The sequence below is a fragment of the Medicago truncatula genome, chromosome 4, assembly GCF_003473485.1.
Source record: "Medicago truncatula cultivar Jemalong A17 chromosome 4, MtrunA17r5.0-ANR, whole genome shotgun sequence".
Classification (NCBI taxonomy): Eukaryota; Viridiplantae; Streptophyta; class Magnoliopsida; order Fabales; family Fabaceae; genus Medicago; species Medicago truncatula.
Window position 1 is genome coordinate 62,565,154 of NC_053045.1, and position 23,470 is coordinate 62,588,623.

The 23,470-nt window shown below is 33.3% G+C and overlaps 3 protein-coding genes and 2 non-coding genes across 6 annotated transcripts; 3 read left to right on the forward strand and 2 right to left on the reverse strand.

The window, feature by feature from the left end:
* Positions 1 to 560: 560 nt before the first annotated feature.
* Positions 561 to 4,809, reverse strand: LOC11438624 (translation initiation factor IF3-4, chloroplastic). 2 transcript variants are annotated; one of them, XM_003610236.4, is made up of 8 exons: positions 4,480 to 4,809; positions 4,290 to 4,389; positions 3,822 to 3,874; positions 2,524 to 2,579; positions 2,385 to 2,418; positions 1,553 to 1,625; positions 1,367 to 1,459; positions 561 to 1,031 (listed from the first exon to the last, which is right to left on the reverse strand). In XM_003610236.4, exons 1-8 carry the CDS (start codon positions 4,728 to 4,730, stop codon positions 891 to 893), a joined length of 801 nt encoding a protein of 266 aa, XP_003610284.1. In that variant the 5' UTR covers positions 4,731 to 4,809; the 3' UTR covers positions 561 to 890. The 2 variants fall into 2 exon arrangements, with proteins under 2 accessions (XP_003610284.1, XP_039689557.1); XM_039833623.1 differs by having other exon boundaries at positions 983 to 1,125; positions 4,480 to 4,751.
* A 1,439-nt stretch (positions 4,810 to 6,248) lies between these two features.
* LOC11443124 (heat shock 70 kDa protein) lies at positions 6,249 to 8,842 on the reverse strand. The gene has a single exon (XM_003610239.4). The coding sequence runs from the start codon at positions 8,460 to 8,462 to the stop codon at positions 6,501 to 6,503; it is 1,962 nt and encodes a 653-aa protein (XP_003610287.1). The 5' UTR covers positions 8,463 to 8,842; the 3' UTR covers positions 6,249 to 6,500.
* A 6,548-nt stretch (positions 8,843 to 15,390) lies between these two features.
* Positions 15,391 to 21,650, forward strand: LOC11435782 (eukaryotic translation initiation factor). Its single transcript, XM_003610242.4, has 9 exons — positions 15,391 to 15,854; positions 17,595 to 17,666; positions 17,947 to 18,045; positions 18,357 to 18,533; positions 18,742 to 18,839; positions 19,195 to 19,282; positions 19,393 to 19,743; positions 19,840 to 20,085; positions 20,202 to 21,650. Exons 1-9 carry the CDS (start codon positions 15,678 to 15,680, stop codon positions 21,231 to 21,233), a joined length of 2,340 nt encoding a protein of 779 aa, XP_003610290.1. The 5' UTR covers positions 15,391 to 15,677; the 3' UTR covers positions 21,234 to 21,650.
* On the forward strand, positions 16,358 to 16,461 carry LOC112421524 (small nucleolar RNA snoR103). Its single transcript, XR_003011850.1, has one exon. It is a non-coding gene; the product is annotated as a small nucleolar RNA snoR103 (small nucleolar RNA).
* LOC112421525 (small nucleolar RNA snoR103) lies at positions 17,183 to 17,286 on the forward strand. The gene has a single exon (XR_003011851.1). It is a non-coding gene; the product is annotated as a small nucleolar RNA snoR103 (small nucleolar RNA).
* Positions 21,651 to 23,470: the final 1,820 nt, after the last annotated feature.

The following is a 23,470-nucleotide window of genomic DNA, read 5'->3' on the forward strand; positions in this document are numbered from 1 at the left end:
ATGTATTTGTAACCAATGAAAAAGTATATCTACCAGAAGTATATACTAGTATATCTAAACAAGGTGCATGTGTATAACATGTTGCTTTCAGCACTACGTTCTGTTTACTTGTGCGTGTAGGAAAAACATTTGACATGTTAGCATTCTTCAAACGTAAGCACTTCAAAACTAAGCTACCTTCATGAAGTCGTTAGGTATGTACGTTGCAGCATCTACATCTTGAGCTGAAATAACAAGTTTGAGTCAATATTATACATAAGCTGCACTCATAGACTGGTAATGAGTCATCATCAACTATATCACCCCGGCTGGCATATTTCCCAAGAGAGGGATTTCTTACTATAGTTGGTTGGGTCAAGGTATGGAGTCTCTGACCAGTCATCAATTTGGTATTCGTTGGATTGGAATATAATTCAACTTCAAAAAGTATAACCATCATTAAGTACTGAAGCTTTGTCGAAATGGGGTTAATGGATACAGATTCTCTGGAGTTCAAAAAATTGATGCATCAATACAGTTTTGAATATACGAATGATGTTTTAAATTAAGTTGATTCATAGTTTTATCATTAAAAAATGAAATGAAATTCGAAGGTTGAGATTCTTTGCAACTCAAGCAACTGCATAAGATTACCATCCTGGGTGATCGATCAGCCTTGTGTTGTTGTTCTTGTATGAATACATTATTGAAGAGAGCGGTTAATGGGATCCCTTCAGGCTTAAGCGTTCCAATGGACAAGGCTGCCTCTATAATTAAACTTCTAGTGAACTATATACCATTATCACATGAATTATATGCATGCTATACATACAACACAAAATTCTAGTACAGAGCAATATCAGTTACAAACCATTCCTTCTACAACTAGTAGCCCGCATGGAAGTTTTCAACTATGCTTCAACACTGACGGAGACTTCATCTGTTGCAGCTTTCGTTGGAGTTTCTTGAGGTTTCTGCACTTCAGTTTTATTTGGAATCAAAGTTATGAAAATGTTCTTGTCACGGAAGTTTTTAGCCTCCTCTGTTGCAAGCTGCACATGACCCGTGTGGTTTAGATATAAAATTCACTTGGGCATTAAATTATTGTCTCCAGTAATAATAAAATAAGATATCAGCACAGAGTGACTGCAAAATGAATATGCTATACGTAAATCCTAAACACAAATGGAATTTAAATAGAAAAAGAGACAATAAATAATGTGATGATTATATTAAGAGGTATTGAAGTGTGCCAAGAAAGTATCTGTATAGCACATCAATAAATTAAATTACTAAAACTACGTCATAAGGCCTTCTTTTTTGGTACAAATGCTTAAGAAATATGATATTACTCAAAACCAGAACATAGCAAAGCGGCATCACATACCTTCCCAACATCGTTCTGAAAACGTCTAATAAGCTCAATGGCATTATTCCTGAATTCTTTTTCACGGCCTTTAAGGTTTACTATGACCTTAACCTGCAGCAATTGATCCAAAAGATCTGAATACACTTGAAGATAACATATTTAATTTGTATGTATAGTGTGCCATATTAAAAGAATTAATGTAACCTTGTCACCATCACTCAAAAATTTCCGCGCAGCTTTCAAACGTACAGAATAATCATGTTGATCTATGTTGTATCTGTTAAAATAACCAAAACAAAAAACAAAATCACATTCTAGCAAAAATAATTGAGTATAACTACAACTCAAAACTAACGCTGGTTCATAAAAAGTAAACTCTGGAACTGGTCAAATTGAGTTCATGTTATCAAAAGAAAAATAACCCAAGGCAATATTTATGCTTTAAAATGATACTGTTCTGTCAATTGTATCTATCTTTATACTGCGATGCATCACATCAAACCTCCCATGTTTATCTTTAAGCAGCAAGACCAAACAAACTGCTCTAAATGCACCTTGTCCTAATTGATTGCACATTCATTAAAAAGAAACAAGATATAAATGATGAAAGGCCCGACATTTGCCACTTCCTATGTTTATCTTTGAGCAGTAGGATTAAACAAACTCCTCTAGGTGTGTCGTTTCCTAACTGAACCCAAGTTCATAACCAAGAAGCAATTTGTGAACAATAAACTGCACAACAGATGCAGCTTATTTCTTCTAGTTTCTCGAGCAATGAAAAAAATTAACAAGTAAAGATAGGTATAATACCTTCCAAGAGAACATAGAGTAAACCCCATAAGAATGTACGGCAATAACAAAAATGTATTTGTTCACATTTCTAACCCTTATAAAAATATTGATGATTAAATTGATCCATAACCAAGAATGGGTCAAATCTGATTAGGAACCAAAGAACAAGAATTCAGATATTTCTTTTCTGCTTTATTTTCTATGAAACATAAGAAAGATGATCTAGGCTCCTTTAGGATATTACCCCATTTTGAGCTCCTTCAAATCCATCCGACTAGCTACATTAAAAAGATCATTTGATCAGCAATTTATATTTTGACCGAGTTCTGTAAAATTGTAAATGATATAAAGGAAAATGTCAGTCCAATAAATACAATGCTTACCAGCACTTTTCTTCTGCTGATCTCTTTTCTTCTTCTGCAGTTCATATCTATATTTACTGTAAAAGAAGAAAAATATAAGGAACACTGACTTTCAAGGTCCACGAGTAAGTATGCAAGTGAGCAGGCAGAAAAGAAGTAGAAGTAAACACAGCCCCACCAAGAGATTCTTCTGATTGTGTTAAGTGAAAGTCAAAGGAAAAATGTCTTTCATGAAACAACGTGTTTGGGCTAATCTCTATGTTGATTCTACATTACTGATAGCTTGTTTTCTTCACGATAGCCCCACCCCAAAAAAACAAAATTGGAATGAATCTTAATTATAAAATCACCTACCATCCAAATTAACAACATTCAAGACAAAATAAAAGCACAACATTTCATTCAATGCAAATGATGCATTTGTTTTATTATAAGAGCAAGAAAAAAAAAGACAGGAAATGTTGTGTAGAAAATGATACTGTAAATATTAATTAGATGGCTCTAATAAATAGAGCTACAGTCTAAAAGAGAAACAAATACACCATCTTAATCCTAAAAAACTGCAACACAAATCCTAAAGACTTATAAAAATAACAGAGCCCTAAAAATTGAGTTATCCATTTCACGCTGCAGATATTTAGACATGCTTTTAACCGATACTCCCACCTTTACTACCACTCTCCCCTGTCACATTAAAATTGGAACACCTAGTAGTTGCATAAGGCTAGAAGAAAGAAACGCTATACACCAAATTTGGATAATTGTCTATCGTCCTATAACCTACTTGTGGCTACTTAATGATTGGCATCCAAAAATGAACATTCGAAATAGATATTATCGCATCCTTATATGACCACTTTATACCAATGTTATGAAAATTGGACTGGCTGGTTTGGGAGCCAGTCAGGAGGAGTCTAATCAATTTGAACCAAAAAACTAACAAACCAGAACATATAATATAATCATTTTATATTAGTTTAAAATTGAATTTGTCTATATCTTCAATATTGTTATATTAATTTATTACTTAATGTATTATATAATCTCAGAAACATAAATTTAATTATCATTAGCTAGACAACGATACAACTAAAGTTGAACCACTGAACGGTGAATGAGTGTCTTAACCGGTTCAATGACTGAACCGGTTTTTAAAAGCATTGCTTTGTAATGCCATCAACCACTGGTTTTTTTATACTATATTCAATTTCAAAAAAATAAAAAATATGCAAGTTGTGTGTGTGTGTGTGTGAATGTGAGAGAGACTAAAAATACAAAATGTAAAGTTTAATATATTTCAGGACGGACTGAGTTCTTGCCTGTAATTCATTATTCTAACAACAGGAGGATCTGCCTCTGCGGATACTATTACCTACAGGGCAAAGAGGGTGAAAAAAAAATAAGCCTATGCAATTGTGTCATGTTATAAGTAATATGTGCTCAAAGGTCAATGGAAAAGAAGTGTAATGCTGAATATATTGTGAACTGATTTGAAACAGTTGGGTTTTCAACAACACAAACCTAGAAATAGCTCGATCAATCCCTTGCATTCGCAATACTCATAATAGCAGTTTTCAACTTATTTTCAAAATTTCTCCAAGATATCTTATTAAAACAGCTAATAGCATATACAAAAACAATTTAACTTTATTTATTTTTTATTATAGAAATAGCTTATACATAAGTGTGTGTGCTATAAGCGGTAAATAAGTTGTTTATCCAAATGATGACTATATGATAGAACTGAGTCAAAAATATACAATATAACAAGAAAAAGATGAACATACCAAATCAAGTTCAGCATCTTCAGCCATTCGAATTGCCTGATCAAGAGATACTACTCCAACCATATTCTGACTCTGATCAATAAGTCTAACGGTATTCGAACTATTTCAAAAATCGAAAGTAACACAACCATTAAGCACAAAAATTCGAAATAGAAATGAAATGGAATCAAGTATGAGTTAGAATACGTACCTAAGTGTGGAGAGGTCGAGAGCTTGTCCATCGTCGGCGTCTTTCTCAGGAGGAGCTCTTCTGAAGTTGCCACCGCCACCGTAGGCGGAAGGACGGAGGTTAACACCATAACGAACGGTTGCGTGGGAAGGAAGAGTGAAAGAGGGAGAAGATTGTAAATTGAGGGAATGAGGAATAGAGAGTTTATTAGAGAAGAAGTGCGAGGCTTTGAGTTTAACGGGAACAACGGTGGTGGAGGTAATGCCAGCCATGGCGTTGGTTTACACACTTTCCACGGTTCAACTCCGATGCATGTTCTAGTAAAGAAGTATAAGTATCTCTTATCTACAATCTTCTTTCTTTTCTTTTCAGAACAACCAATGAAAATTTGAGGAGGACTGGGCCTAGTTATTAAATTCTCACAAATTCATATTTTGGCTACTTACACCCCTCACACAAATTAAATCTTTTGATACGTATCAGATCTATTTTGAAATATTTGTGCTTCAGAGAACTTAGTTCAAATATATAAAATTACATAACCTTAGTCAAAATAGCTTATTTAAGTTTAGTTTAAGTGTTTTCAGATAAACCTAAATATATGCTTATACAAACTCAATTTTTTAAGTAGTTCAAGTGTTTATAAAAACTCAATTCAACTATGTTTACACAATATTTAAATGTTTATATGATACGAAATATAATTTGATCAATTTAAGCTTCTCTGAAAAGCTGAGAGAGATTTCAACTTTTCATTGATTAATGGACTTGTCCTAATCTTTTCTACGATTATACTAGTTGGTGTTGGTTGTATAATGTTTGTTTGTAAATCAACAAATATTTCTTTATCCGAGTATCCGACCAAAATAATTCTGCGCCTTTAAAAAAAATAATTTTTTTTTGTGAGGGAAAAAAATTCAATTTTTGAAAAATATGTTGAAGTGAACAGATTGGTTAATTTTGATGTCCGTTGTCGTCCATTTAAGTTAAATTATTATGGTCCTCGTAAGTTTAGCTCAATGACAATGTAAGCAAGGTCAGAATTCAAACCCCTACTACCAAAAACAAAAAAGGTAAATTATTATGGTTTTATCTCTCTAGTCAAAAATAATAATGAAGTTCTTGCGAAAATAAAAAGAAAACTAAATTGGTTGCATCAGCTAGGAGTTCAAAGAGTTACCATCTACTTGTGAGTCACATAGTTGATGTAAATGAGTTTGGTCTTGTTGTTGACACGTTGTAAAGCCTTGTTGACTTTTCATCAAAATCAAAAGATTAGTTTTATCAATAGACAAGCAGCTAACGTTTATTTTGGTGTTAAGGCCTTATGCTAGTTCTAAACTCTTGATTGAATCCAACCTACTCAAGTTAAAATGAAATAAATTTTTTCTAATTAAACAAAATTTTGCATCTATAATGTTAAGAATTGCCAGATTTATACAAAAGGGTTTGCTCAACAAAGCATATATATCAAATATAAAAGGAATGAAATAAAAAGGATGTTTGATGCCTCGAAGATAACTTAAGGAGAATACAGAACAGATATTTTTGAATAAGTAAGCTTACTGCACTATTATGGTAAAAAAAAAAAAAGTAGAAAACTGTTTCTTTAGTATCCAAAATTCAAATCAGCTCATGGATATTACCCACACAAAAGTAATGAGAACCTATGGACCATGGTGCCACTAAGCTTTGACATCTAGCTAAATTAAGATGTTGAGAGTGATAAAATAACTCAGACAACATACTTTTTCAGTTCAAATCCAAATCATTGATAGCGTTCCTCCACGTAAATTAAATCATAAATATTGTTTGCAGAAATTAAATCATTGATAGCCACCTCTTAACAGGTAGTATCAGATTTAAGCGATATAAATTGACAGAAATTAAATTACATTCATTTTATTTCATCTCTCAATTACACTGATCACACAAAACTAAAAAAAGACATATATAAAACCTTAGACACTCAAGCCTACCTACCTTCTGTAACTAAAACATTAACAGGACTTTCATACACATACAACCAATGTTTCAAAAACTTAGTCAACCTCTTCAATCTTAGGTCCAGCTCCAGAGCCTGTCCCATTAGATGCACCACCACCACCACCAGGCATACCATCTCCCATAGGCACATCTCCACCAGCACCACCTTGATACATCTTAGCAATAATAGGATTACAAATTCCTTCCAACTCCTTCTGCTTATCCTCAAACTCATCCACTTCCGCCATTTGATTCCCCTCCAACCACTGTATTGCATCTTCCACAGCCTTCTCAATCTTCTCCTTATCTTCATGACTCAACTTCCCACCAATCTTCTCATCCTTAATTGTATTCCTCATATTATAAGCATAATTCTCAATTGAATTCTTCGCCTCCACTTTCTTCTTCACCTCTTCATCCTCTGCCTTATACTTCTCTGCATCTTTCACCATCTTCTCTATCTCTTCCTTGCTCAACCTCCCCTTATCATTCGTGATCGTTATCTTGTTCTTCACTCCAGCTGTTTTATCTTCAGCAGAAACGTTCAATATACCATTCGCATCAATGTCGAAACAAACATTGATCTGTGGTACACCTCTTGGAGCAGGAGGAATACCAGTGAGTTCAAATTTCCCAAGAAGATTATTATCCTTTGTTCTTGCACGTTCACCTTCAAAAACTTGAATCAAAACACCAGGTTGGTTATCTGAGTAAGTTGAGAAAATCTGCTCCTTCTTCGTAGGAATCGTCGTGTTCCTTGGAATCAAAGTCGTCATAACACCACCAGCAGTTTCCAACCCCAAACTAAGAGGAGTAACATCAAGCAACAGAAGATCTTGAACCTTTTCATCACCTTCACCGCTCAAAATCGCTGCTTGAACAGCAGCACCATAAGCAACAGCTTCATCAGGGTTAATACTCTTGCAAAGCTCTTTCCCATTGAAGAAATCCTGCAAAAGCTGTTGAACTTTTGGAATCCTTGTTGATCCACCAACAAGAACAACTTCATGAACATGACTCTTATCAATCTTAGCATCCCTTAGACACTTCTCAACAGGTTCCATACATTTCCTAAACAAATCCATATTCAATTCTTCAAATCTCGCCCTTGTAATAGTTGCATAGAAATCAATTCCTTCAAACAAAGAATCAATTTCTATTGTTGTCTGAGCAGTTGAAGAAAGTGTTCTCTTAGCTCTCTCACAAGCTGTTCTTAATCTCCTCAAAGCTCTTGCATTACCACTAATATCCTTCTTATTTTTCCTCCTAAACTCCGAAACAAAATGATTCACCATTCTGTTATCAAAATCTTCACCACCAAGATGAGTATCACCAGCAGTAGCTTTCACTTCGAAGATCCCTTCTTCAATAGTAAGAAGAGAAACATCGAAAGTTCCACCTCCCAAGTCAAAAATAAGCACGTTCTGTTCGCCTTTTCTCGAAGCTTTCTTATCCAAACCATAAGCAATTGCAGCAGCAGTAGGCTCATTAATAATCCTCAACACATTCAAACCCGAAATAGCACCAGCATCTTTCGTAGCTTGACGTTGAGAATCATTGAAATAAGCAGGAACAGTAACAACAGCATTCTTCACTGGATGACCAAGAAAAGCTTCAGCAACTTCTCTCATCTTGATCAACACCATTGAAGAAATTTCCTCTGCTGCAAATTTCTTCTCTTCACCTTTGTAATTAACAACGATCATAGGTTTTTCAGCGGGACCTGGAACGACTTTAAACGGCCATAGTTTCATGTCGTTTTGAACTGATTCATCGGAGAATCTACGACCAATTAAACGCTTAGCATCGAAGACGGTGTTCTGTGGATTCATGGCAACTTGATTCTTAGCAGCATCGCCGATGAGTCGTTCGGTATCGGTGAATGCCACGTAGGATGGTGTTGTGCGGTTGCCTTGGTCGTTAGGGATGATTTCGACGCGGTCGTTTTGCCATACACCGACGCAGCTGTAGGTTGTGCCTAGGTCTATGCCAATGGCTTTGCCTTCTTTTGTCGCCATAGTACTAACGGAGTTAGTTTCTGGAAAAAGTTTGAGAGTTTTTTTTGCGTTGCGTTTGCTTTGTTGTTTGTTTGCAGTGTTTGATTTTGATTGATTGTTCGATGATGTGTGAGGAGAAGGTGAAGTGAAAAGAGTAATTTATATGAGTGGTAGGACAAGTGTAGGAGATAGGAGTGAGTTCTAGAATTTGCGAGGTGGCGAGCGAAAATAACAGAGCAAGGTGGACATTTCTCGAGCTTACGAGGAACTTCCAGAATAAATGAAAGAATATATACAAAGTGAGGTCTAGGAGGTTGTCTGAAGATTCATGGGCAATTTACTCAAACTAATCAAAAGTTTTCATGCCTACTTCATTAGAATAATAATATTTATTATTTTATTTTGCAAAAATTTAGCAAATAATTTATTATTTGCATATTTACTCCATCTTAAATTAATGATTTTTTACAATTTAAACTATCACAATAATTAAATTTTACCAATTTAGTTGAACAGCTTGGCAAAAATCATTAAAAATTAAAATTATCACCCTGGGAATTGAATCTAGATGCTCCCACTTATTTAAAATGTACTCCGAAACCACTTGATCAATATATTTTTTATGAAATAATTTGGAACTCAAAATTATGTTATTAGTGAGCAAATTATTTTATTTTTATTTGGAGTGCCTTTATAACCTAGCTTTATTAAAAAAAAAAATCATTTTATATGTGTATAATTATGAAGTAGTACATTTTTCTTAAGAAAAATGAATTCATTCAATTGATTTTTTATATTTTAAATATCATTCTTTTTTATAAATTCATACTTTTATATAGATTCGATGACCTACAACAATGTTTCATTTGTGATCAACCGAATTATGATTTATTTTAGGTACTATCTTTCATTTGGATCAGATAAATTGTTTAAAGGTAATAAATTTTTTTTGCAAGGTCTTATAAGTTATAACCTAGCTTTAGTAAAAAAAATCATTTTATATGTGTATATTTATGAAATAGTAAATCTTTCTTAAAAAAAATGAATTCATTCAATTGATTTTTTGACACTTAAAAGGGCTCTCAAAAACACTTCAAACATGAAAACAAATTGCATTTAAACATAATTCACCAATTCAACTCCTTTTCACAAAACCAACAATAACAACTTATTTCAGATCACAAATTCATGATTTATAAACACCCAAGCCATGAATCATCAACAACAATATCTCTTAACAACAACAACATCAATTAAACATGATTCTCATCACAAATCAACAACAACATAACACAATTCAACAATTAGAGCACAATTCACAATATATTATTTTCATATACTATGAACATGCAATTTCATCAACAACAATTCAATTATCACCAATTTCATGTACTCAAACATATCAACATAACAAGAGCACGAATTTCAAAAACTAAGAGCAAAATAATCCCTTATTCAATTAAGCACTTAAGCATACAATTAGAGAAAAATTACAACTAAGTGATTATGATTGAGATCTAACCCCCTTACCTCAATTAGCAATAATCCTAGCAAAAACTTCAATTTAGCTCATAGAATCTCTATCACCTCTTGGGTCTTCAAGCTTTTCTCCCTTCTAACCCTTTTCTCTTCTCTTGAACTTTGTCTCTCTACCTCTCTCCAATTCTAATGAAATGAAATGTGAACCTATTTTTTCTCTAAAGTTTAGAACTTATATAGGCTCTTCTCAAATGGGCTTAACCCTAATGCCTTAGTGGGCTTAACCCACTCATTCACAAATTCTAAAATGTTTCTACTCACTTAACGGTAAAATAATAACAACGATCACTTACCGGCTCACAACTATTTACCACACTGGTAACTTAGTAAAATAATGGTTCTCACTTGAAACACTAAAAATAATCCTCACCATGAATTTACTAAATTATCCTTCCAACACGAGAACCCATAAAAATGCACCCAATAATAATATTCACACACAAGCACATAAAAACACATGTTAAAACAATTAAAAAAAATAATTCTAGCGAAAATCGGGCTGTTACAAATTACACCAATATTATTGAATGGGAGCATAAGACAGTGGACAAATATAAAATTGCAGGTTTAAATTCAGATGAAGGATGGGAAATGATTAAGGAAATTGAGGATGATGTAAGATCTAATTAACTTGATATGGTTTCTTGTCCAAGGAAAATAACAAAAGAGAACCTTCTAACTTTTTTTTGATAGTGAGAATTTTCATGAAATATAAAATCGGATAAATTGTGGATTAATTTTCAGGGTTAATGGATGGTGATAAGATTATCACGGGTTTCAGTAAGAAATTTGGACCACTACTCGACTTCAAAAGATACTCACAAGTTAAAAAAGTGCATTGTTGGTATATCAAATAGTAGGGAAAAGATCAGTATCATTAGAGTTTGTGGAGCCATCGATGATGGAGGTGATGTAGTGATTCATGATTAGATTGAGAATATATGTGGGATTGAGTTATCAAAAAGTTTGAAGGCTATAATCCTACGAATTGACTGTCCTGGAAGAAATGTTTTGTTGGCTGATATATTATGGAGAGAAATCAACATTCTTACATCTAAGATATCGGTCATTTCTTCATTATCAGATGAGGCAGTCAGTGGTGCATATTTAATTGCAACCGGAGTAGGAACCATTGTTAATGAGAAACTTACTATTATAGGTTCAATTGGAGTGAGACTGTCACGTGCAAACTATTTGAGACTGATCATCGGCTGCTTATGGCACATGAAGAAGAGCGCATCAAAAATGAGTTACAAGAAATTTACAAACACTTTGTAGACATGGTAGCGATGTCGAGATCATTAAGTACATATGAGGTTGAAGAGATTGTCCAATGGTGACTTTGGACCGATAATGAGGCAATGAACAATATGGTGGTTTCTTGTAACATTGTAGTGGTATCATAATTCCTTAAATATTTTTTTAAGGGTCTTACTGGGGGCAATGGTTAAGGTAACCAAAATTAATAGCTTTACATCGGAAACAACAATTATAAACTTTTTACAAGTTGACTTAACCATTTTTATCATTTTCCAACACAAAATTTTTATTTTTATTCCTTTATCCAATGCCCCGAGGGCAATGGTTAGCATTTCGGTTTTTTTAAACATACTTTAATAAGTTTAATTGGAATGAAACTGACACGTGCAAATATTAAGAAGTTATACAAACATTTTGGTTTTAAGAAGGATCGCAAGCTGATCATCGGCCACATATGACACATGAAGATAAACGCATGATAAATGAGTTACAAAAAACTTACAAACTATCTTTAAACAAGGAATCGATGGCCAGATCATTAAGTGTAAATGAGGTTGAAGAGATTGCCCAAGGGCGACTTTGGATCGGTAAGACGACAGTGAACAATAAGTTGATTTCTTGCAACATTGGCACTGAATCATAATTATTAAATCATATGTTTAAATTATTTTAATAAGTTTAACTTCAATGAAACTGATACGTGCAAATATTAAAAAGTTATAAAAAAATACTGCACAAAAAAACTTACAAATTTGTAGATAAACTAACGATGTCCAAATTATTGAATGCAGGTGAGGATGAAGAGATCGTTAAATATAATTTTCAATCGATAAGACAATGATAAATAATTGGTTGGTTGATAAACATAGCAGATTATCATGTATTGTTGCTATAACCAAATTAAAGGGTAACATGCCTCAAAATAGATGTATTAACCTTGTAGAACCCTCTTAGCAAATTTTATTTTTGAGGTTTTAAGGCGTAATGCATCCCAGATTGTTGTCTTTATACTTTATAAGATATAAAAATTGTATAATAAGAGGTCTGAACAACTATTTTCCTTACTTTTACTAGTATTGTTTTATCTTTTAAAACGGTTAATATTTTATTTAGAAACAAAAAATTGTTTACTTTTTAAAATTCACTATGGTAATATAAAAGTTGAATCTAACATTGTCTATATTCATTTTTTTGTGAAGAACTTGTGTATATTCATGTGTTATTATGTGTATGGTTTTCTCATATTATATTGTATAAATTTTATTATTGCAGGGAGCAACATTTTTTACAATTGTCATAACCGTCCGCAATATTTTTTCAACTATTTTTAGCTCGTTTTTCTTTGTATTTATACTTAAACGTTGAGAAAAATATCAAATTTAAGTGTGGGGGTTCTTCGTCATGTTTCTTTTTAATCAGCAATTTTCTTATATTTTTCTTGCTTTAAATAAAACAATTATTTTCACTCTAACATTTTTCTTTTTAACATATAGGACATAAAACTTTTATTCATGAGCATGTGTGGATAAAGGGAAAAAAAATATTTTGACATGTGATTTTTAGGGTTTTTTTTATCGATTTTGTGTGATTTTTAATTTTATTTATCATTTTGTTTGGCGTGAACATTTTTGTGCGTGTTTGTTAACCATTGAATTCGAGAGGAATAAACCTAATAATCCAAAATTTTACCGTGAGGTAAATAAAGTTTACAATTGTTCTACTTAGAAAATTAAATTTAAATTATGATGAACAATTTGTTGTTTATTGAACTTTTTTAACCATTTAAATCAAATTATTTAGTTTGTAATATGAACTAATTACCCACTTTACTGACTCAAATACATTGGTTTGTGCACCTATGTGAGGGATACAATAAACTTTTTACTAATCTTATAGACAATATTTGTAATTTTAATCCTTATTTTAGGTTCAACTAACAACCTAATGTCATAAATCATAAATGCACCAATGCACGGAGATTATCTATTCTATTATTTAATTCTCATAGTTGTCTTTCTCATCAATCTTTCACTTCAGGTAATGCCTCCTGTTCTATTTTATTAATAGACATTTTTTGTGCTTTCTCTTCATAATTCTTCTATTTGATTATTTTTTAGTTAACTTTGACCGTGCTTGTCTGTTTCTTGTGCTTTTGTGAATAAAAAAACAATTTTATGAATGAACGATTAAAAAAAGTAAAAGATCACGATGATTGAAAAAATTCAAGTATTGATTGTTAATAAGAATTATACTTGTATTGTTATAAACAAAAATCATGTTATAAAAAAATTCATATTGATTGAAACACCCAAAAAATTCTTTATTGGTATATTCCTTTTTCAGTTTGCAGGTTAAAAAAATTTATGATTTTATAACTTTAAAAAAACATGTTTTTTATAACACCATTTTGTTTGTTTGTTTTTATGAATAATGGTTTGCTTATTTGTTTTTTCTAAAAAAAGATTATATTTTTCGATACTTACGCTTTAATTTTCCTACTGTAACAAAAAAAAAAAAATTTACGCTTTAATCCCATTTTTTTTGCCAAATTTGTCGATACTTTTGGATATATCATGCTACCGATAAAGGTGTTGTTCCCCATGTTGATAAAAATTCAATTAGGGTTTTTCAAAGACAAACATATTTTTGACTCTCTATTCCCATTCTACATTAAGCACCACACAAACTGCGCTTTTAAACTCGTAGTGAAAGAGATTATCTGCTTTTGCAAAGAGAGGCAAATTAGGTCTGCAAGAACAGTTTTTGACAAACTTCCTGTCAATGATATTGATGTTTGGAGATGCATGATAGAAAGATGTATTGGTGCTGGCAGGAATGATGAAATTATGTATCCTTTCCATTCAATGTTGGACAACAAGTTTGTGCCGAACTTGAACATAGCCAAGCTTTATATGAAGACATGTAAGACAATAAGTTTGATTCCTTTCAAACCTCAAGTGATGCATGCATTTTTAATTTTTATTCAAGTTAGCAACGGTGAGCTAACTCTCCAAGACAACAACATTCTACTTGATTACTATATGAAAACTTGTTTTCATGATTATGATGCTTTGAAGTTTTTCAAGACTATAAACGGAAAAGATGTTGTTACTTGGAACACCCTCTTGCATGGTATGGTTGGTGATGGTCGATTTGAGATCTGTCTAGTTATATTTCATAACATGATTGAGCAAAAACATACCCCCAAATGATGTTACTTTCCTTAGCCTTCTGATTGCTTGTAGTCACACATGAAATATAACATTTGGGCATAACCTCTTTAATCAAATGGTGACGTAGTCCTAAATGTGAAGCATTATACTGTTAGTGTTATGGTTACTTTGATTGGTTGTGCTGCCAATACAAATGAAGTGTATTGTTTTATCAAAGAGAGAATGATAGATGTGAAGCCTAAGAAAGTCGTTTGGGTGGCCTTGATTACTTGTTGCGGTGCTAAGAATGACTTTGAACTGGTCTTGATTACATCCACACAACAATACAAAATATAAGTTTTTAGGTAAAAAATACAAGTTACATATAATCATTCACAATCCACACTATAACTAGACTGGTGTTAATTCATACAAATATTTTCCCACAATCGAACACGTTAAATTGTTTTTCTTGTGAAACTTCCCTTTTCAACTTGTAATGCATCGTTAACACCATTTATCGATCCTACTATCATTCAAGTTGTAGAGGTAAATGAATCTCATAATAACAAGCATATATTAATCTACCAAACACGATATACACTAAAATACAATCAACATTCATGTTTGGAGATCCAAAATGCATGTTCTGTTCCAACTTATTAATGACAAATAATAATGAAAGATCATCCACAAACAACCCGTTATTGCCTTCTCTTTAACCTCTGTCATAACAAATCCCACCATACATCTCATTATTCACACCTGTACAACTATATTGTCAAAAATTAAAAAAAGTACATTCTAGGATTAAATAAAATTGTAACTAAAGATTAAATTTATTTTGAGGTGGGGGGTGTGGATATAAAGTAGAAACGTGGATATCCAAAGTAGTCCAATGTAGTTTGTGAAAAAATAAAGAATATAAATATAAACCTTACTTGACCTAATTTGTAGAAAAAATAATAATAAAATAAATATTAAGCAACGCAACGCACAAATCTTGTGTGAAATAAGGGTTTTTTGTTACCCCTCCTTTGTAACGCAACGCAGTTCTCTCTTCTTCTCACTCCGTAGAAGAGAGAGAAATATCCATTCGATACAATAACCTAGCTAACCTCAAAATCCAATCCAATCCAATCCTTATTCTTCTTCAATTTTCTATCTTTTTCTTCTTCTCTTTGAATCGATTCGGCGCCGCCGCTGAATCAATTTTTGATTAATTAATTCATCTATTCGGTGAAGTTTGCAAGCAATCAATCTCTTTCAAGCGTTTTAGATCGGTATGCAGCAAGGTGATCAAACAGTTCTTAGCTTGAGGCCTGGTGGTGGTCGAGGAAACAGGCTTCTCGCTCCTAGATTCGATTCTTCCTCTTCCAATTCACCTGCTTTTGGTTCCTTTTCATCTGATCTTTCTCATCTTCGTCCTAATGCTGGTGCTTCTTCTCTCCTCGCTTTCAAGGTATAATTAAACCCCTTTTATCTGGATCTGCTTTTTCACACCCCTTTTTAATTAAAAATTTGATTTTTTTTCATTGCTTATGATTCGTTTAATGCCTATGATTTTATTTTTATTTTAGATCAACTTGATTAATATTAAGCCTCAATAAATTGCTGTTTTTTTGTTTCTTTTATTTTATGTTTATATGTTTAATTTAACGTGCGAGGCCTTGTACTGATAAAAAAATTGTCTTTAGGTTTCAGTGTTTAATAGCACTGTGGTTTTTAATAATTTGGTTTTGTTTCTATTAAATCCCATAGATTTGAATGTGTCTGGGTTTGATGATTTTGTAATTTGGGATTGAACTGATATGTTTTATAACTTCATTATTATTAAAGCATGAAGGTAACACTTTTGACAATGTAACTAACATAGACTTGAATACCTTTATGCTTTGTTTACTGTTTGGGGATTTAAGGTAAGACCTATGATAAAGGTCTAATGTCCTAATTCTTGGTGGGACACTTAAGTATGTGTACTTGCTGTAAATATGGACAGAGAGCAATTCGTGGGCTTTAGGTGGGATTGACTCAGTTTCAAATTACTCATAAAGATCCCACGCATATTCTGTTTAATTCACAAAGACGCTAGTCTTTTAATGTTTATGTTTTACTTTATTTGTATATAGTTAATAAATTTTATAGTTTCAGATCAATTTCATTAATATTAAGACTCAATTTGTTGTGGTACTTTTGCTTATGTTAAATTTTATTTGAGTTGGGAGGTCTTGCACCGACAAATAATTTGTCTTTACGTGCGATTTTATTACATGGTTTCATTTAATCTAAATCCATAGATTTGTAAATAGTTGAGGGTTTTTTATCTTTTATTTTTTTAAATTTCAGATCAATGTAATTAATATTAAGATTCAATCTCTTGCTGTTTTTTTGCTTCTTTTAAATTTAATTTGAGGTACTAGGTCTTTTGCCGACAAATTTTTTGTTTTTATGTGTGGGTTTATTTAAATTTAATTTGAGTTGCGAGGTCTTTCGCCGACAAAATATTTGTCTTTAAGCGAGGCTTTATTATGTGGTTTCATTTAATCTAAATCCATTGATTTGGATATGTCTGATTTTGATGATTGTGTATTTTATAATTTGACTTATTTGTTTGACAATTTTATAAAAGCATGGCGATAATGCTTTAGAGGAGCCAACTAAAATATACTTAAAGACTTGTTTATTTCGTTTACTGCCCTTGTTTGCTGTCTAACAACCCGGGATTTAAGTTAAGACCCCATAAGACAGAGGGCAGGCCTTGATTTTAATGTCCTAATTCTTGGTGGGACGCTTAAGTACGTGTACCTGCTGTAAATATGGACAGATAGCAATGTGTGGGCTTTAGGTGGGTTTGACGAAGTCTCAAATTACTCATGAAGATCCCACATACATTGAACTTAGTTTCAGAATTCTGGTTGATGCTGCAACTTTGTTGCATAATATTTGATATTTTCTTTTGGTATTTTGGTCTATATATATGTTTTTCTCTGTATCATTCATATTTCATACCGATTACAGCTTGGTATATGTGTGGTTAATCCATATACGGACTCAATTTTCACTTTGATGTTCGTGCATAGAATTGATGTCATTGCATTCCAACTTTGAGCCATTTTCTTTCTTTGGGTTGCATGCTTGAATGGTGCTAGTTTGACTATGACTATGCTATGGGATTTGTATCTAACTACTCTTGGCATTATAGGTTGGAGATTCGCAGTTCGAAAGCCGTGAGCGTGTGCGATATACCAAAGAAGAGCTTTTACATATTAGAGAGGTAATTGATAATTTGCTCCTGCTGCTTAGTGTTTTCCTTTTCAAATTAATTATATGGTTCCTTAATGAGTTTTTGTTCACCTGCTGCCTATCTACAATTCTTCCTCAATTATTCTGTTTTTTTCCATGAAGCTTATGGTTCATTAAAAGGCCACCCATGCCGTTGTCTAAGTCTATGGATAAATGTTCTGTATACTTTTGGGTCATTTTTGGACTTCTTTTCTCTAGGGAATTGCTCTTGTGTGCATGTATTTTGTGGCTAATATTTCTTTTACTCACAGACTCTTGAGGAGACCCCTGAGGATATTTTAAAGCTCAGGCATGATATTGATGCTGAACTTTTTGGTGAAGATCAAAGTTGGGGCCGTGTAGAAAACAATGTGAGTGTGTTTTATGTCTTCTTTATATTCTGTTAGCCTTGTAAAAGGTTGAATCATTTTTCATCCCAAAGGGTATGTTGATTGTTGAAGTTTATTAGTGTTGATTTATTAGGCATTGAACACATACTAATAGTAGTATCTTGCTGGGGATCATTTCAGCAATGAATGAAAAATTAGTGTTTGAATGACATGCCACTATTTTATTCTTTTGTCATGTGCAATTATGCATTGTCTTTTTTATGAATTTATTCATGACCATTGTCAAAATATTTAGTTATATTTTGTATTAATCTTCATATTATCTTCTGCAGCCCCCAACTCAAATTCAAAACCGATACTCTGAACCAGATAACCGTGACTGGCGTGGCCGTTCTGCACAACCTCCTGCTAACGCAGATGAGAGGTCTTGGGATAATATCAAGGAAAATAGAGAATTTGGCAATACTAGTCAGGTTAATCGTCAAGACCAACCAAGGACTAACCAAGGGGTAATAAACATTTGCAGAACTGCACAATATCTGTTTTGTTTTCTAAGTTTTACGGGCTCATGTTTGAGTCTCGCATTATTGAGAAACTAAGTTTTTTACCCCCCTTGAAGTAGAAGATTTTAAATAGATGGCACTTTGTATAGTTTGCACATAGTGTACAATGGATTGCTTATTTGGTCTTGTTTATAAATCTGTCTCATTAATTCAGGGAGGACCTGCTCCTACTCTAGTCAAGGCTGAGGTACCATGGTCTGCCAGAAGGGGAACTCTCTCTGACAAGGATCGTGTCCTAAAGACTGTTAAAGGGTAATTTTCAATTCTTTAGCATCTGTAAGAGTTTTATACTGATTTCCATTTGACTTTGTTCTGTCTCAAATCCTTACTTCCGTTCATGTACCCGAATGCCTAGTAATTTTCTTGGATATTTTTCAAGAACAGTTTTGGGGACTGTACCTTATCCAATTTCCATAATAACCCTAAGTCAATATTTGCGAGTTGGACAAGATTCTTGTATTTATTATTTTGTCATGTGTAAACCATTGAGCTCTGTTTACACATTTCATTGGTGTGCTTTTTCAATGAAGTAACTCAATTACGAGCCTTCAGAATTCTTAGACTTGTGCTACTTCTATGCTAAATGCTCCTAACTACTTCAATGCAGGATACTAAACAAGTTGACTCCTGAAAAATTTGATCTCCTGAAGGGTCAATTGATCGATTCTGGCATTACATCAGCTGACATATTGAAGGTTCCCCCCTTTTTTTTGAAAATATATTTCTCTTTACCCTTTTTTTTGAAAATATATTTCTCTTTGCATCCTTGTTGGTTGTTCTCAACTGACATTCTTTGTAATTGCAGGGAGTCATTTCATTGATATTTGATAAGGCAGTGCTGGAACCAACATTCTGCCCCATGTATGCTCAGCTGTGTTCTGATCTTAATGAGAAGCTGCCTTCATTCCCATCTGAAGAATCTGGTGGGAAAGAAATAACTTTTAAGAGATTACTCTTGGATAATTGCCAGGAAGCTTTTGAAGGTGCTGGCAAACTGAGGGAAGAATTGGCGCAGATGACTTCCCCTGAGCAGGAGACAGAGCGACGTGACAAGGATAGACTTGTCAAAATTCGCACCCTTGGAAACATCCGTTTAATTGGTGAGCTGCTGAAGCAAAAAATGGTTCCTGAAAGGATTGTCCATCACATTGTTCAGGTTCTTGCAGGACTTTTGACTTGATTGTAATGTAATTTCTTGTTAGTTTGGGAGGAGTATTCACTTTCCTTCTTGGTTAACTGATTTTATGAACAGGAGCTTTTGGGAGCTGCTGACAGCAATGTGTGTCCGGCTGAGGAAAATGTTGAAGCCATATGTCATTTTTTCAACACTATTGGCAAGCAGCTTGATGAAAGCCCAAAATCACGACGTATAAATGATATGTACTTTGGCCGGTTGAAAGAATTGAGCACAAATCCTCAACTTGCACCACGGATGAAATTCATGGTTCGTGATGTTATTGATCTGCGTGCTAGTAACTGGGTTCCACGACGTGAAGAGGTAAACTTAAACTGTTCACTGTTCTGCATATATACATTATGTTTCAAAATTCAAAGGTTGAATTCACTTGTTTTTTAATATCAAAAGTATTAATGTTTTACTCTATCTGTATCTAGATCAAGGCCAAAACCATCAGTGAAATCCATGATGAGGCAGAAAAGAATCTTGGATTGCGTCCAGGTGCCACTGCAGGTATGAGAAACACCCGTGTTACTGGTGTTCAAGGTAACACGGGAGCTGGGGGCTTCCCCATTGCCCGACCTGGTACAGGAGGTTTAATGCCTGGGATGCCGGGTGCAAGGAAGATGCCTGGGATGCCTGGTATTGATAATGATAACTGGGAGGTGCCTAGGACTAGATCTATGCCAAGAGGAGACATGTCTGGCGCTCAAACTGGAGGACGTGGACAATCTCCTTATCTTTCCAAGCCATCAGTCATAAACTCAAAGTTACTGCCTCAAGGCAGTAGTGGTCTTATAAGTGGGAAGAATAGTGCCCTGGTGCTTGGAGGTGGTACTCCTTCTGCTCTACCATCAAACATTGTTTCAGGTACAGAGCCTGCACCTCAAATCCCTTCACCTGTTAAACCTGTTTCTGCCGCATCCCCTGAGAAGCCACAGGCCCCAGCTGTAAAGTTGAATATTGACGATCTCCACCGCAAAACTGTCTCTCTTTTGGAAGAATATTTCAATGTTCGGCTTTTGGACGAGGCATTACAGTGTGTGGAGGAACTAAAAGCTCCGACTTATCACCCAGAGGTTGTGAAGGAAGCCATTTCCCTTGGACTAGATAAAAGTCCACCACGTGTTGAACCTGTTGCCAATCTTATTGAGTATCTGTTTACGAAGAAGATTCTCACAGCTAGAGACATAGGGACTGGATGTTTGTTATTTGCTTCTCTGCTGGATGATATTGGCATAGATTTACCCAAAGCACCAAATAACTTTGGTGAGATAATAGGGAAACTAGTTTTGTCCGCGGGTTTGGACTTTAAGGTGGTCAAAGAGATCCTTAAGAAGGTGGGTGACGACTACTTCCAGAAAGCAATATTCAACTCTGCAGTACAGGTAATTAGCTCTGCATCCGGGCAAGCTGTGTTGGATTCACAAGCATCTGATATTGAGGCCTGCCAAGCTCTGTTTGAGTGAATCGAAAGACTTCGCACAAGAATACTGATGTCTTTTTTGCTGGATGAATGTCTCTGCCTTGTTTCACTAGTTTCAAATTCCCTTCTTTTTATGCTCACTTTGAGTTATTGAGCATTTGTATTACAGTAAGAATATTAAAGTGGAGCTTCCAGTCAGGTAATTTCATCAGTTGTATAATTTTTTGTTTTGTTTTGATGTCGTAGAGTTGTTTATTGAGGGAAAAGTTAAACCATAAAGCTAAGGATTTTGTTTTCCAGTTGGCTTAATCATATGCCAAGTTTCTCCAAGATAGTGGCCCATCCCTTAGGGGTCCAAATGTTTTGTATTTCATTAGTTGCCATTTTTTCTTCTGATTTTCTTGACGGAGTAATTGTTAAACTGGTCAGTTCATAAATGTCATTGTCGTTATTTCTGCTAGTTTTTCTTTTGAGGTTTAGATTTCTGTCTTGTGTGTTCGCAATATAAATTGTGTGATCAATTATTTCATAAGTGAACAATTCATCTTAGACAAAAATCAACCAATGGTTGATGATATTATGTGCACACCCATAACAATCCATGGGTTGTTACACGGGTGATTACAATAACAATAATTAGTTTTTTTTCTTCTTTTTTTTTACTTTACCAACTTACACTTTATAGGATCCAATTTTTGTCCTAAATCCGGTTCCCTCTGTTTCTTTGCAAGTGTCGTTACATTTCTTTGTTCCTATTTAATTGTTTTGATAGATTAAGGATACAATTTGTCTATTATACTTTCTCAATTACTCATATTTGCTTCTTTCAATAAAACTAATTTTTTTTTTGAAGGAAAAACTAAAAATAGTTGTTTTTAAATAAAGTTTTTTTTTATTTTTTATTTAACAGTTTGTCTTTTGGTAATTGTTTGTTACGGGAGAGAGGTCCATCAATTTTATCGATGTGCAAAAAAAGTACTAGGATTTTATTGGAGAGAGGAAGAGTGTATCACAATCTTTTGTTGTGAGGGGAAAAAATGTACAAAAAAATAAAATTTATTGGTGATTAAAATAGGAGAACAATATAAAGAGTACTTTTATATTTTTGAGGGAAAAACATAGTTAGACTATTTTCAAAAACGAAGGAATAATTTCAGTATGACGTGGAATTAAATAATCGTTCTTTTTACAAATATAAGGGCAATTTAAAGGAGTATATAATGTGCGAAAGCTGATAGTAGTTAACGCCATAGACCACATTTAGTAATAATCCCAACATTTTGATGCAGTTTTGGTATTTTAAACATGTGTCGTTTGAGATATTTTGGTATTTTCCTCTCTCCCTCTAAACCATTTTCTCTGCCCACCATTCTTGGAATCCTCCGTGCTTTGCTTGATCTCCCCCACTCATGATGATCTTTGCTCGTTTCCTCGAATATCAATAAGCTGTAAAATCTTAATGATTTTATAAGATTTGGATTCTAGTGTTAGGCATAAATAAAAAAATAAATCAGTCGTGCTATTGAAAATCATTGATCAGAATAGTTATCAATCATTATATCAAAAATAGATGGTTAAAATTAAAAATCACATTTTAAAAACACATGTAACTTCCTTCATTAAAAATAGATGGTTTAATGTGAATAGTGGTGAAGGATGATGTCCACATAAATGACGGAGGGTGAACAGATAAAAGTATGAGTTAGAGAAGATGAATAGGGTTCATGACAATCAATAGAATAAGGGGAGGCGTATATCATTTTAGTTTGTTCAAAATAAAAAAGGGGAGGCGCATGTGTTTTTTAAAATATGACTTTTTAACCTCAATTATGTATTTATGACTTAATAAGTCGATAATTATTCTCACAAGATATGTTATATATATATATATATATATATATATATATATATATATATATATATATATATTAGTTCAATAATCTGACACATATTTAATATGAAACATAATATCCCGACACAAGTTGGATTAATGAACGTTTTGATTGACTTATTTTTTTTAATTTATAAAAGATAGCTTAGGTAAATAGATAAACTTTTATTTTAATTCATAAATCCCCACTATCGAAATTTGTATCTTTATACTTTTGTTTTTGCATAAACTACACTGACAAATATATAAATAATACATAAAAATTTATTTATTTGCATAAGTTAAAAAATAAGCCAATCCAAACGGACACTAAAATGTTCAACATTAATCTTAAAAATTTAAATTTTGTGATGGTTCAGTTAGAGAATATTTTTTTTTTCTTCTTCCAG